At 33.4% G+C, this 16,604-nt stretch overlaps 1 protein-coding gene across 5 annotated transcripts in view; it reads right to left on the bottom strand.

Moving 5' to 3' along the window:
* LOC117691814 (cell adhesion molecule DSCAM-like) overlaps window positions 1-14,480 on the bottom strand; it is a 42,518-nt gene extending 28,038 nt beyond the window's left edge. For all 5 annotated transcript variants that reach the window (XR_010709657.1, XR_010709658.1, XM_066072144.1 and 2 more), the window contains exons 1-3: window positions 14,383-14,480; window positions 5,876-6,202; window positions 238-546 (exon numbers count right to left, since the gene is read on the bottom strand). Coding sequence is in view for 3 of the 5 variants with exons in the window: in XM_066072144.1 (XP_065928216.1) it covers window positions 238-546; window positions 5,876-6,202; window positions 14,383-14,431 (685 nt within the window). In the remaining 2 variants the exon portion in view is untranslated. The remainder of the gene's footprint in view (window positions 1-237; window positions 547-5,875; window positions 6,203-14,382) is intronic.
* Window positions 14,481-16,604: the final 2,124 nt, after the last annotated feature.

The raw sequence follows: 16,604 nt of genomic DNA, 5'->3' as shown, positions 1-16,604 counted from the left end.
AATCGCTAAATTTTGTGTAATGTACTTAATGGTAAGGTTGTGAAACTCTCTGTTTGCGAAAATTGTTGACATATCTTTGTGAATGTGGTTATATACAGTATTGTGTAGAGAAGGCTAATTGTACTTTGCGGAACGGAACGGAACAAAACCAGTTTAGAGGCACCTAAGGGGGAAACAGAATTTTGAAAAAAAAATATTATTTCAATTAAACCGTAGAGAGAAAGGGTCGTTACTTACAGGTCACGTTGAGAGTGTATCTGTTGGATTCTACATGTTCTCCCTCGATGTTGCTGGCCCTACAGTACACCTGTTGACCGTTATCCTCTGGCATACCCGTATACTGTAGCACTGAGACAGTTCTATACAGATCGTTAGCGTCTTGCTGTATCGAAGTGGTTATCTGAGTGAAAATTTCAGAGGTTCCTTTATACCAAGTGATGCTTGCTGCAGGTCTAACAGGGTCATTTGTTAAACAAGTTATGTTGATGGATCTTGATGCCCTGACCGTTGTCGGAGGTGTTGATAATGTCAGTGTTGATACAGGAACTGTAGGAATATAAAATTGTTTTACTTCTTTTATACATTTACAAACTTTCTATAAAAAGAATGAAAATATTCATGATTTGCTTCTGAAACTGGAAAGATAATTCATCCTTAGTTATAGTACTTTCAATTCCATTAAAATATTACTCTTATCAAATTATCACTTCAAGAAAAATTAATAGGGATACATGTATATTTTTTTTAGTGTATTAAGGGATATTTTCAGCGGCCTCAACGTTTATAGTAAACTATAGAATTATTTGTCGAACAAGAGTGGATAAAAATGCATGACGCCTATGTATGGTATCAAGGGTTTAAGGGGGGTGTGCAGCCACCTTGTAAATTCGAGGATAAGAATGTAGACATTTCATAAAATGGCTTGTTTGTTTCCGAAACTGGCCAAAAATGCAAATAGAAGCAATAAATATGAAGTCCCACATGCCATTTTGTCTGAAAAGTATGCATTCAAGAAAAGGACAAAGCTTTTTTAATGACTCAGAACAGATGTGGAACTGTGCAGCTACAGACTTATTTTAAAGATTTAAAATCTAAAAAAAAAAAAGATTCATTGTTTCATTGGTGTCCTCTCTATAACCATTTGTTGAGAAAAAGTTTGAATGCTTACATTCTTATCCTCAAATGTACACGATGCTCGCACATCCTCTTATTAAATAGTTTATCGGGTGAACAATAAAGCATTGTGACATTTTAACTGAACAGAAGAGAAATTAGTCTTGGTTTGTGACCCTTTCTTATAAATGATTGACCCGTAAAGAATGGACACACACACACACATTTATATATATATATATATATATATATATATATATATATATATATATATATATATATATATATATATATATATATATATATATATATATATATATATATATATATATATACACAGTAGTTGGCCATAAGTATGTTCCCAAAATGGCCGACGTTAACGTAGATCTCTTCATATTACCTGAAGTTTTTTGACTTACTACTTCTAACAACAAAGAAAAAATGACTATGCAAACATATACATTATCTTGTATTATATCCTAGGATATGAAATATTCTTGCAATTGTCCTCGTTTAACGATGTAAAGGCTCGCATTCAATATAAAGTGAGAATACACGAAATGTCAACTACAACTTATTCTAGGTCATGGAAAATTCGGATTTCGTTTTTTGACATTTGAAACCGTATAATTAGCATTTTTCACATAATTTCAAAGATATAAATGTCTGAACAGTATGTAAGCCAAAATATGTATTGATACTGTTTTTCTGCTCTGTGTAATTGGGCCAAGAAGTCTGGTTATCTTTTTTGAATAAACTATTGGCGATTTGTGGAGTGACGAACAATTACTGATGAGAAGCAGTCTACTTACAGTTTTATTCATCACATTATACTTTGGTCTTGCTGTAAATCAAGCTGTTTGATTTTTGAAAGCATGTTTTTGGTTGTCTCTGGGGACATTGAAAGGGATTCAGTCATCTCGTGGTTACCTAATCTTACAACTTCCAGTTCGAGTTACGATTTTACCATTATTCCGGTCTTCTGTATTTTTAAACTTTACATAACAGTTTCGGCTGTTTATTCCGTTCATCCTTCCAGTTTTATTTATGTAAAAATCCCAAATCTGACATCTGTATTACGACTTGTTTCTGTCTACCCATACGTTTTCTGTCGTTCTACGCCATGTTGTTGTGCAGACGATAAATGTTTACCAAAGGGGAATAACTCCGAAAATAAACTCGACAAAAGAAGAAAAAAAAGTCGGAGAATCATTGGGCACATTTTCTAAATCTGGCCATCAAAGAAAAATATGCTTTATTTCCGTTTAAAATGTACCTTACAGGAAAAAAAATGTTACGGCGGCCATTTTCGGAACATACTTATGGCCAACTACTGTGTATATATATATATATATATATATATATATATATATATATATATATATATATATATATATATATATATATATATATATATATATATATATATAAGAGATACACTAGAAACGTTAAGTACAAAACAAACCTAAGCGTTAGAGTTTTCCCTGGCTGTGGTTGAAATGCTTCTCGTACAAAGCGGAACTTATACAGTATGCATATAAGAACAGGACAATGCTTTTTTAAATTATTCAGAACAGCTGTCGAACTGCACAGCTATAGACTTATATTGAAGATTTAAAAATCTGAAAGAATATGAAGAGGGTTCATATAAGTTCCGCTTTGTACGGAAAGCATTTCCAACCACAGACGGGGAAAATTCTAACGCTAAGGTTTGTCCTGTACTTAACGTTTCTAGTGTATCTCTTACCGAATCTGAAATATTACTACTTTTTAAAGGCCTTAACTTTTGCCCTACACCCCGGGAAGTAAACGAAAGAGCTGTAAGAGAGGAAACTGGGGCATTTTTCCGTAGACTTAGACTGAAAGAACATTTCTCTAGGAAAGACTCCAGTTCTGATGTAGGTGATAAGGCCCAAACTTCTTTACAAGACATAAGTGCAATTGGGAAGCAGTCCCTGGCAAATGTGGAGACTAAGAATCGTATATAGAAGCTGTCGAGTCAGACATCAAGAAACTCCTATCCAAACAACACAGAAACCTGGATAATCTAAATAAAGAAGAAAGATCAGCGTTACAAATCCTAAATAACCGGGAAGACATCGTCATCAAAAAAAGCAGATAAAGGGTCAACAATAGTTGTGATGGATCAAGACAAATATCTTGCAGAAGCATACAGACAAGTATCAAATGAACGTTTTTACTAAAAGCTTGACACTGATCCTACAGATGACTTCTCAGATACTATAACCAAAACTTTAGATACTATGAAAATAATGAAATTGTTTACAATGTGTACACTACCCTTCTTCCTATCAACTGTAAGCCCGGCCAATTTTATGTTATTCCAAAAATTCACAAACCTAGAATGCCAGGATGTCCAATAGTAAGTGCCATTGGACATTCTACTGCAAAAAATTCAGAATTTATCGACCTTTATCTCCGTCCACATGTTGAAAATTTACCATCATATCTTAAAGGCACAACAAATTATCTTAACAAAACACCATCTTCAAATCTTCCAGATGATACTATTCTCGTGACGATGGATGTTACATCCCTTTACACCAACATCCCGCATAACGAAGGTATTGCAGCCTGTAAGGAAGTAAAGGACGCTAGGGAGGTTCAGATCCTTTCAACTGAATCTCTTACCAAGCTCCTAGAGTAGGTTCTAAAATTCAATAATTTTATGTTCAATGGAGAACATTACCAAGTTAGTGGCACTGCTATGGGCAAAAAATGGCATTATCTTATGCCAATATATTCATGGGTGATCTAGAGCGCAACCTACTAACACAGTCACCTTTCAAACCTCTTAATTGGTTGCGCTTCATAGACGACATCGAAATGGAGTGGGTTGACAACAGAAACAACCTCGATGATTTAATTACCTGGTCAATTTTTTCACCATTCTATCAAATTTACGACTGGAATTTACTCATTCAACAATACGTTTCTTGACACTACTTTAATGTTAGTCGATGGTAAACTCGATGTCAATCTTCATACTAAACCTACAGATTCCCACCTCTCTATAATGACGTCTAGCTGCCACCCACCTCATACGTTTAGAGGCATACCAAAAGGCATAGCCACCAGAGTCGGACGTATTTGTTTACCTCAAGAACTATACTCTGAGCAAAGTAAACTCCTAAAATTCCACTTATATGCCAGGGGCTATAACTCGCACTCTGTACAAAATGCAATTGATGATTAAGCTAAGGTGGCAGGGGACAGTTTTTTTTATACAATTCATTGTAGCCAAAGAATGCATGTCTTCGGAACTCTGTAACTAGAATTTCCTCAGTTCCCATTCAGCACAAATACCTTTAATTCACTCTCTATAAGGCCAATCACCAATTTCTGAAGAAAATCACTAGTCAAAACCTGTAAAATTCTGTACATACTGGTTTTTATGAGATTTTGACCCTTTCATATTTTGCTAATTTTTCATGATTTTTCAGCTTTTTAGACCTCTCCCAGCTAATTCCCTGCAGAGGGTTGACCTTCCGTACCGCGTGCATGTTGCACTATTACATGTCAGAAACTTACCGGTGCATAGTTTACAATGCCCCATCCACCTACTTTTCGTGTTATTTTACCTCCCGTCTGTAACTTGCAATTTCACTGTGTAAAGTCAGCACAACAGTCATAGCCGCAGGTTTCGCATTTTACTTCTGATTCTCATATACCTAACATAAGGGGCCTATATATTGCATATCAATTTCAACAAGAGACACCCCTCTAACTAATGATAATCATTAAACATCATTTCATGAATTTTAGCAACACTCATATTAAGCCTTCAAGTACAGCAACTCTCAATTTTACAAAAATATTGAGGGTAATTAATCCGAAACTGTCCTTTGCTACCTAAAGAGATCGATTATCCCTTTTGAAATACAAATCTAAAAAACGAAGACAACAAAGTCCCATTTGTTACTACCTACCACCCTGTCCTTAGGCGTCTAAATGCAGTTCTAAAGAAGAACCTGCCAATCCTTTACAGCAATTATAAAATGGTTGAGGTTTTAAAAAAAACCAATGGTAACTTTCAAACGCCCTAGAAACCTTAGGAAAATGGTGGTAAGACCCAAACTAAAGAACCCTCTACCTAATGGTGGCTTTAAAACTTGTTCTGACACCAGATGTCTGTTGTGAAAACACAGCTCTGATGCAGACGACTTTTCTAGCCCCATACTGGCCGCACTTACAAACTTTTTGTAAATACTTCTTGTCTAACTGACAGTTGTATATACCTCATCAATTGTAAATTTTGTCAGAAACAATACGTAGGGGAAACAGGATACCTCCGTAGGCGCATCAATAACCATCGTTCCACCATCAAAATTAAGAAAATTAAAGAACCCGTTGGGGAACATTTTAGCTAAGATGGTCACAAATGGGAGGACATGATGGTTTTAGTTACATTATATATTTATATTTAAATATTTAATCGTACGATGGCTAAAAATTATATGAATATAAGTAATAAGGAATCATTCTTTGAATATTATGAGGTGATAATTTCGATCGGGCGTGATCGAATCTATCATAAAGCCCATTGGGCTTTATTGGATTTGATCACGCCCCGACCAAAATTATCAACTCATAATACTCAAAAAATGATTCCTTATTCCTTATTTATATGCAACGAATGACTTGTTGTGAAAAAGGAGGGAATATGTTTTACAATGTTTTATATGTTAAAAAAAATACTTTGAAGAGTAGTTCCTGTTAATTGCAATTGCCCTTGCATTACCTTGTACAAAGATTGTAGTATTGATGCTCAACATTGTTCTGTTGTACGCTCTGCTGCATTCAATTGTCTGGTTATGTATGGGGTTTAGCAAAGTTAATTTGAGTGTCCAAATTTCTTCGAAATTACATTGAAAACTTGTTTCATTTGTATGTGACAAACATGATTTGAAACCCCCTCCGCCGACACCTAATGATATTCTTCTCCCTTCGACGTCAATCGTGTAGAAGACATACAGTCCTCCAGGGTCATTAGACTGGCATGTTAACTCCAGAGTTTGGCCTTTCTTAACAAATGCAGGTGTCTCTGGCTTTAATATGAGTTCGGAACCTACAAACCATAAAAATCATGAATTTCTTCTCTGGTACCGATTTTTTTAAAGTGACTAGGAAATAATTGTTTAGAATGCAAATTATTGCATTTGAAAAAAATGGACACTTTACCTGACTTTAATAAGTTAAGTTAATTGATTAATTCATTTAATTAATATCATTTTTATAATAAAAAAATTTAATAATATCAACAACAAATCCAGATGAACAACACACGATCTGTTCTTTGTTAATACATGTAAAATTTGTAGGAAAAGATACATGTACATAACGGGTTTAAATGTTTGGAGAGTGCTCCCTCCAACGATTGGTTTTCCCTGTAACTGAACTCTTTATGATCTTTCATTTTGGATTAACTAGTACTCTTATAAGTCCATGCTCAATTAATCCGACGTTATCTGATTGCGATATATATGAATATGTCATCGATTAACTTCCTCATCACATGCCCTTAATTTCTTTTTGATTTTTTTTTTTTTATTAGAAGCTTTCATGTAATAAATTAAATGGGGTTTTGTTAACTAACATGTTATTAAGGTCTTCCGTTTCCAACGGAAGACCTTTCTATTATTGTGCGGGTTAAGATTTTTTAGGGTCTTCCGTTTCCAACGGAAGACCCTATTGTTTTTCTTCGGATTCTTTTTCATTATTATTATTCTTCCTCTGACTTTTTTTGTGGCTTATATCTCAAAAACTATTTAACCGATTTCCACGAAATTTTCAGAACTTGTTTGGTATTGTAAATACTCGGGGTTACTAAAATTTGAACTTATGACGTCACTTCCGGTGTCAGAAATTGACGATTTTGTAAATTTTTAAGGGTCATTTTGTCCACGCATCTCCTCCGAAACTAATCAAGATAGAAGCTTGAAATTTTCATGGATTGTAGATAAATGTATGCAGATGTACCCCATTGCCTTCACTTAGGAAAATTGTGCAAGGCCTTGAAGCTCGCATGATTCTGAAAATAAGCACCAAATTTTTCCACGAAATTTTTGAACATTTTCTGAAATATCTTTTGATCTATACATATTTTGTTAAACAATGTGATAGAAAAGACGTTCATTTTTACAAGACCTTTAATTTGATATCAAGGAAATGGGGCTGGCCCCTCAAATTAGGGGCCAAGAGGGCTCTAAAGTCTTCTTACAATAACCTTTTACTGAACAATAATTTGTAATCAATCATAGAAGCAAAAATGTTCATTGTACAACTGTTTATCTATACAGTACCATAGCTAAGTCATATATTACGTAATTAGGGGTTTCAAGGGGCCAAAAGTTCAAAACTTTGATCATTTATATCGGAAAAAGGAGAAACATTTTGAAAGGCAATGTAGGACAAAAATTGCTCAAAATAATGTTCTGTACATTATGCCACCTTAAATTTTTTCTTGATGGCCCCATTAAGGAGTTTAAGGGTCGGCCCCTAAAACACATTTGTACAGATATCTCGAGAACGGTTAACACTTTGTGAACACTTGGTGAACAAAATATATTTATATTTGCAAGACCTTCAATTTGATATCAAGGAAAAGGGGCTGGCCCCTAAATTAGGGACCAAGAGGGCTCTAAAATCTTCTAACAATTACTCTTTACTGAACAAAAATTTGTTATTAATTATAGAAGCAAAAATGTTCACTGTACATTATGCCACCTTAAATTTTTTCTTGATGGCCCCATTAAGGAGTTTAAGGGTCGGCCCCTAAAACACATTTGTACAGATATCTCGAGAACGGTTAACACTTTGTGAACACTTGGTGAACAAAATATATTTATATTTGCAAGACCTTTAATTTGATATCAAGGAAAAGGGGCTGGCCCCTAAACTTAGGGACCAAAAGGGCTCTAAAATCTTCTAACAATAACTCTTTACTGAACAAATTTTTTTTTATTAATTATAGAAGGAAAAATGTTCACTGTACAGCTGTTTATCTTTACAGTACCATAGCTAAGTCGTAATTAGGGGTTTCAAGGGGCCAGAAGTTCAAAACTTTGATCATAAATAATATCTGAAAAAGGAGAAATATCTTTAAACGCAATGTAGAACACAAAATGTTAAAAATAATGTTCTTAACAATATGGCAACTAAACATTTTTTGTTGGTGGCCCGGTAAGGATTTAAAGGGTCGGCCCCTAAAACACAGCTGTTCAGATATCTCGAAAACGTTAAACAATTCGTGAATACATGTGAACAAAATATGTTTTTGTGAGACCTTTTATTTGATAAAAAGAAAAAAGGGCTGACCCCTCCAATTAGGGGCTAAAAGGGCTAGTAAGTCTTTTTATGATAACTTTTTTCTAAGCGATAATTTGATATCCTTCATTTAGCAAAAACAAAGAACTTTTTTTTATCTTAATCTAACGCTGAAATTCGTTATAAAATCGGACCATGCACTACAGAGAAATTGGGATTTAAAATTTGATTTTTCCGGAAATTATGATTCCGCGTTCTTGGTTTAAAAAATAGCGTGAAGTTAAATGTAAAATTAATTCGTACCAAAAATAATCGTGTCAAGTCGTACATGAACACATTCGGGTTTATTTTATTAAGACATTCTTGAAATCGGCAAGGTTTTTGTTCAGTCATACTTTAAATCATTCGGATTTTGTTAAGTCGTACCAAGAATAATTCGATTTTTTTCTTATTGTTTTAGTTACTCTTGTTCTTGGCTTAAGAACTCTGCTTCTTACAGGTACTTCTAGCTTTTCTCTGGACATTAACGGAAGACCCACTCGTTGCTTTGCAACGAGCTTTGCTCTAGTCTTATTTTTCTTTTTTTTTTTTGTTTCCTAGACGCGAACTTTGAGGCTTCATATCTTGCTCATTTCTGAACGGTTTTTGCTCAAATTTTCAGGGCTAATGTACTTTACAAAACACTATCTTAAGCAATTCATAAAATTTAGAATTCCTTTCCGTTAAAGAGTTATTCCCCTTTTAAAATTTTTTAGGGCCTTTTGTTTCCAGACAAAGGCTCTGAGACTATGATAGCAGGGAATGGGAATCCAACGAATTTGAATAGCAGAGACATTGTAGTGGTGCACATCAGTTTTTGTTTTTAGATTACGTTTTTTATTTAGGAAAAGGTAGGGGGTCAAAAAACAGGATTAAAAAAAGTGCAAAAATTTAGACATGTTTTCCTTTATATCTTTTAAACAAAAAATATTTTGTTAAGACATGTAGAATAAAAGTTGTACAGAATATCAAGGGCTTTCATTTGACACCAATAAAAAAGGGCTGGCCCCTTCAATTAAGGGCCAATGGCCCCTAAAAGTTTTTGCTTAATAACTCAAAAACGGTTAGGATTTTGATATGGCTGTCGCTGGAAAAGTTGTTTGTTGGGATCTCATAAAGGTCGTTACAATGTTATTTTGTATGAGATTTGTGTAGTATGAGTGCAAAAAGCTTTACATGTTAACATGTACCTGTTTTCATTTGACAAGTTATCGAAAGTCTTTGCGCGTACAACTGGCATAAAGTTACCGCAAAAAATGTATGCTGGTTTATACAAACGGCATTAATTCATAAGAATTTTTTTTTTTAGAATACGTGCTTTATTTTAGGAGTTTAAGTCATTGTTGTTAAGTTCTTATAATGCACAATCCTTAAAAAACGGGATTTGGAAAACAAATCATTGTTTTCCTTTTCTAGTAAACCACAAAATATGGAATTAAAAAAAAGCTATGCATTACATTTTAGTTATTAACTCCATGCATTTAAAATCTACCTTGAATCAGAGCTGTCTGTGTGTACCATTACGTAAACTCTCCCTCGCCCGCGGCCGAGAAAATCGGTCACCATTGTCGCGGCTGGACTACCTAGCGATCAGCGGTTATCTAATACACGAGAGTTGCGTCTCTCATATATGACTTTATTTATTCGCAAACTCAAGAATTGTTTTCGTTTTGATTATACATATTTTTTTATGGATTAAACGATTGGGTGTCAATTAAGAAATCGTTCAGTTAATTAATAAAGGAATGTCATTTTCAATCTAAAGCAATAATAGACATAGATCAATTGTGGGTTTTAAGTTTAAAATAAATAACTTCTATTTGATAGAGTAAGGTCATTATACTGCAATCTTTTCAAAGCTTCCTGGGTTCTGAGCTGTGCGGGTCTGTGCGTTGTACCTTTACGTAATCTATCGTTCGCCCACGGCCGAGGACAAAGTTTGTCCATTTTGTATTTTTTTAATTAAATTTGAGTGTAAATGAATATTAATGAACGATATTACTCCAAATCGGAAACATCGTCACACATAAATTAATGGTTGGTTTGTTTATGTAAAATATTTTATAAACTGTACAAATAATGCTTTAAATCAACAACAACAAACCCTAAATATTAAACATTTAAATGATGATCATCCATCGCACATGGCTGAGGAGATCCGGCGCGAGTGGACAAGTGATCCGCGGTCGGTTCGTGATCTTCTACATGTACCTTATCACGCGTTCATGTTTCATATTTTGCACGGACACAACTATATTTTATTATGTTTTCAACTGTTGAAACGATAAATTTATTTTACGTGTACAGTTGATTAAGCATTGATGTATACGATAGCGTACAAGGTAGTTTAAAAATCAAATCAAATTATAATCAAAGTTCCATGTTACATGTTTGCGGTAGGTGCTAGCACGATAAAAGAATGTCCTGAGTTGAGGCATTCGATGATTATTTAAAAGAATATTCACATGAGTTTAAAACAACTTTAGATTAGTGCTATCGGTTAGATATTAATCACTTCTGTAGTTTTTTTACATGTTCGTTTTATTGTGGAAGCGAACTCATTGCTGCCCCCCTCCCTCCTCCCGCCCCGCTGACCGGAGCTCGCGCTGTATTTTTTTATTTTGGCGAAACGATATCAAGATCTGTCGAAAATCATTTTTGGTGGCTTCGCCTTATGTGTAACATTTTGTTTCACTTTCCCACCCGTTTGTTTATTCGGTCAGTCTGTGTTAATTCAATCGCCACGTGCGACCCTTACATGTACATGTATAACGGCGTACATTGTATAGATTGTCATGATCTATTTGAATTAAGTACCATACGTAAAGATTCCCATAATAATTAATTGCATGACTGTGTACATTGTAGGCAAATCCCTGTGAATTAATTACTTCTAAGACCTCTTGTTTTCCGTTAACAGTGGTTTAAATAATTATAATAATTACTTGTAAAATTATCTGTAATCGGGATTCCAAAGAACTTACTTACCGCAATACATAGAAATGATCAGTATGTTTTCTTTCTATGTTTACATTTAATTTTGTTCAAATAATTAATAAATTTTCTATCATTTAATTGTGTGCTTCATCAAATACTGATTCCGACTACCTTGAAGTCATTAATTTTTCCATTGGCTATTGACAAAAAAAGAGACGCTTGACCATTCAATGAAAACAAATACACTGAGTTGGATTGACAGGTTCAGCCAGGTGCAGGTCTCACCCGATGTCCGAGGTTATGTGTTTATGTGTGCCGCTTGTACAAAGCCGAATGGTCTTAGTAAGAGTTATCGATGTAAAAAAAAAAAATACATGCTTATCAAAACATGCTCGTGTAAGTTAAAGTTGATTAAGGCTTGTTCCAACAGAAATCATGTTTTGCTAATTGTATTTAATATTTTTTATGTATATAGCGAATTTTAATATTGTACAGTCATTTTACCGGTAACGAATCAGTATGCGGTTTCTTCGTGCATGCAACTATTATTATCGGAATCCCAAATAATTATTTTTTTATGTTTAAATCGCGTTTCTTTGTCCTTCTAAACTGTAGTATCAAACTTCCAAAAATATAAAGGAAGTAATTTCAACACCCCCTCCATTTTCCTAGTTTCGAATTCGTTTCCCAGTATCGAATTAAGCGCCGTTTATCACTTCTGACCGAATATTTTGAGGCGAATTAATTTCAAAAATATACTAGAGGTACATTTTAATAGAGAATAAATGAAGAAGGAAAAACAATAATGGGAATATGTCCTTTAAACAAATAATATGATCGTTATTTTTATCATACCGTTTTCCCGTCAAATTAAAACTGGACTTGAACAGTTTTCATTTGCGTTACTTTATAATATTGAATTATCATAAAAACACTTTATGATAGTAATTGATGATAAGTAGATGCCATTTTCCTTTGTTTTTCCCGTATATCTATCAATATATGAAGCCAAATAATACTTCTGTCGCAATGAACCGAAACTAGGAAAACTACACGTGGTTCTATTTGAAGTCGTAATTTCATTCAAAGCTCCATTATTATTTGATATGATGCATTATCTTTTTAAATGAATTATATTTACTTATTATCCACTAAATAGGGATCAATAACAAACTTATTTTCATAGTAAGGCTTAATTGTTTTCACATTTTCGTTTTTTCTGCTTTGAACTTCCGGCAGCTCATATCTGGGTCAATTTTTTAATTTGTAAACAATTCGGTAAATAATCGTGCAAATGGCAAACAACTTCACGCACTGATAGAATATTTATTTCTGTTTTATAATTACCTAGCTATGATTTTTTAAAACCTCAACTTCGTCTTCCACTAGTAATTTTTCTAAAAATTAATCGATTCTGGCAAATATTCGTTGTAAAAAGATAAGTATATAATTCCCTCTAGATTTTATTTCATGAAAATACATACAAAAGAGTTTTGCCAATTACAAACAGTTTAAGGTACATGTAATGTAAAACACGGGCGCCATTATGAAACAAATTGTCAGAGAGTTCCGAATAAAATCTGATTAACGTTTCACATGGTTCTCGCACGCTTTGCTCGAAGCGATTCACACGCTTTGTCCGAAACTCTGCACGCTTTGTCCGAAACGCTAAACGGTTTACACGAAACGCTTCACGATTCACACGAAACCTAAACGGTTAACGCGAAACGTTTCTTGCACGTAAGTCGCACGCTTTTTTTGGTGTAGTAGTAAGTTTCAGGGTCTGTAAATTTTGTCAGCACGCAACAATTCTAAATTGTACACTGTTTTCAAAAATTTAGAAATATTTAGATAAAGAAGTTATCTTAGAGAAAAGGTTACGTGTTTTGTAAACGGGTTCGGTTTTAAAAAAACCCCACAATTCCTGACATGACCCATGAGTACATACTGTTTACAACAATGCTTGCTACCCTCTGAAAATTTAATTCGCCAATAAATATCTCATTTTTTAATTATGTTTGTTACGATTACATAAACTGTGTGCGACAAATAGTTTTCCTAAAACATTTTCTTATTTTCTTTTTCAATACACGTTGTATATGCAGGCTTTCAATCACAACACGTTTTTATAACAAAAACAGAACTGAAAGTTTAGTAATTATAATCGTTTGACACCACATCACATATATTTTTAACTCGCAGCAACAACGGAAGACCTACTCGTGGCTTTGCCACGAGCTCTGCTCTAGTTTAACATTACTTACTGCATATTCAGAGAGCAGTGAAAAGTAAATATAACGATATGACATTCATTTCATGTACATGTATGTGTAATTTTTCGGGTGTTTTTTTTTACATATCAAAAGCGATTAAAAATAGCCCACTGAAGAAAAAGTTTCTATGATCAATGCTGTGTTTTACAAACTTATCTACGAGTTCATATTTTATTTATTTCTAAAGGCAAGTTATATAATGGTTAAAACGTGTTCTGAGAGAAGAAAAGACTAGACTCTTCTTGTAAATTCTGATTAATAGTTAAAAATGAGTTTTAATAAATTAAAATTTATAGTCACGTGATCTACACAAAACAAGGTTAACACGTGACTCACTACCACCCGATCACATGACCAAATGTCTGTTACTCGGTCACGAAATTATTTCCCTTTTAGTGGCAATTTTTTCAATAAAAAGTAGTACAAGTTGATTGGAAAATTAAACATTTTTACGCCTTCGAAGGAAACAGTTGAACGGAAGTGGAGTTATTGACCTCAGTCTTCGGCCTCGGACAAAGGTTTATCGGGCTCGGGACAATTGTTCAACTGTTTCCTGAATAGGCTAAAAATAAATGTGTTAGATATAAGCATACTTGAATTTAGCTACTAGGTTAACGTTTTTAGCTTCATAATCAATTAATATTAATTAAACTGACAGACGAAATTACAAACAAAACGTACATTACGTAGCATACTTGCATTTCCAATATAAAATTGATCAATGTGCGCTTACCACATATTAAGAATAAAGAGAACAGCAATACACAGCTGTACTTCAACATTTTGTATCTGTAATGTCTTCCTGGTATATATTTAACATTAAAAAATGTTGTCTTTTAATTGTAAAAGGATGTAATTGGAAAGAGTACATGTACATAAGATATTAAGTTGAAGTACAATCCATGTAAGTTTGAAATAGACATTAACGTATTTTGTATTTTCTATTAAAAAAATAATGATGTTCAGTTGTCTTAATGATATCCAAGATTAATTAAATCTATCGCCTGGGTAGTTCTTCCGAGCGCTACATGTAGTAGTGTTAGTGCTTTCACAGTAAAAAATCTAGTCGAAAGTCAAGAATTGTTATCACAAACACTCAGTAACAAACATAGAGTTTTTGTTTGGTCCAACCCAAATTTTTATTTAATATTAATAAATAAAGGGAAGTAATACAATAAAAAGGATGTTACATGTACGTGCGTGACATTGCATAAAACATGGTCAAATCACGATCCTCTCCGCTAGAGAGAGAGAGAGAGAGAGAGAGAGAGAGAGAGAGAGAGAGAGAGAGAGAGAGAGAGAGAGCTATGCGGACTCCAGAGCGTGGATTAAGACGATGGCGACGTTGCCGTCAGCGTTATTTTGACGACAATTAAAAATGACGTGTGTTATGGAATGACAGTGTCATTCAAATCCAAGGTAAATAAACATTTACAAACTACTTTTTATCAAGCTGCTTCATACATGCATATTTTGACTGAATCATGAACGCTTTAATTCATGATTTTTATCATCTAAAATTGTTTAACTCTTGTTTACGTGCAACTTTTTAAATCGAGTGTTTCATTTATCAACCCCCGCCCAAAAACCATCAAGTTAAAGAACTGTATACCAAGTGGAATTGTATAATTTGTAATTAAAAATATCTAGAGGTAAATATTGTGTTTGACCAAGTACATTACATTATAAAAAGTGCTATCAAATGTAGATCTAACGAGGGGATTTCCTAATTAATATATTCTGTAAACACTGCATCTTATTACCTATTGAAAAGAAAAAATTACTGGTCTAAAACATCTAAAATAAATAAGAACATATAAGGAATACAAACAATCCACACGTAAGACCACATTATTGTTTTAATCTTTTATGGTAAAAACAAAGAAAACATAGTCATGTATAATTACATATATAAATACAGATAAAATGATATAAACATTACTTTGCAGATAATTATATTCCACATCATTATAAACATTTCAAATACATGCAGCAATGATCATTTTATCCTATTCACAACTGAGAATTACTTATTCAATCAAGATACGACAGCTTATTAATCTTCAGGAATCATTGACCAAAAAAAATAATTTGAAACTGTTTCCATACCTTTTTTTCTCTATTTGAAGTACATGGGTACCTATCTTGCTTCTTTTTTCAGGTACATATCTACCTATGATCATGTACAACTACTATAATAAGCCAGTCAATTAAAATCCAAAATCAATAGTACCAGTACATACATGTATGTATTTTCAATATAATGAAAGTTTAATAGTAAGCATACAGCCTTTGATCCTAAAGAGGCGGACAAATTCTATTACGTATTGAAATCAAAAACGATTTGATAGGAAATATAATATGAGTATTTGAGAAATCAATACAATTAAGTCCGTATAGGGAATGTGTGTTTTTGTATTTGCAATAAAAAATTTCTCAAGAAAAAGGATCTTTAAAACAACAGTTATTTTGGTTCATTTAGTCACAAGGACTAGTCTATGATTATACGGAAACACGTACAGCATATACATTGTAGAGCGAAAAAGTTAAAAAAATAAATAGCCCACTTATCTATTTAAGGTGACTTACTACACCTAAAATAGCTTCAGATCTGAAATCATTGGCTCAATACATCTTGAAATGCTAGTAGTTTGAATTCTCAAATCAGCAGAAAACTACTTGATTATGAAGGATAACAAGGCGACAAAATATGCAATTTTGGATAAAAATTATGATTTTCAAAAATTAAATTCAGTTAATATAAACAAAAGCCCTAGGCGGATTCGAACTCACGATCTGCACTTCACAAGCCCGATACTTTAACCAATTGAGATATGATGATATTCAACCAAATTGATACATGTACAAACAATTTAACAAAACATTTCAATCGCCATCTTGTAACGTAGTGTCTTAAAACTTATAGGTCTTGATTTAATGCGGTACCTTAAATAT

The sequence above is a fragment of the Magallana gigas genome, chromosome 9 (genome assembly GCF_963853765.1).
Source record: "Magallana gigas chromosome 9, xbMagGiga1.1, whole genome shotgun sequence".
NCBI classification, from domain to species: domain Eukaryota; kingdom Metazoa; phylum Mollusca; class Bivalvia; order Ostreida; family Ostreidae; genus Magallana; species Magallana gigas.
The sequence above is the reverse complement of the archived record's forward strand: the minus strand, read 5'-3'. Positions and strand labels throughout refer to the sequence as shown.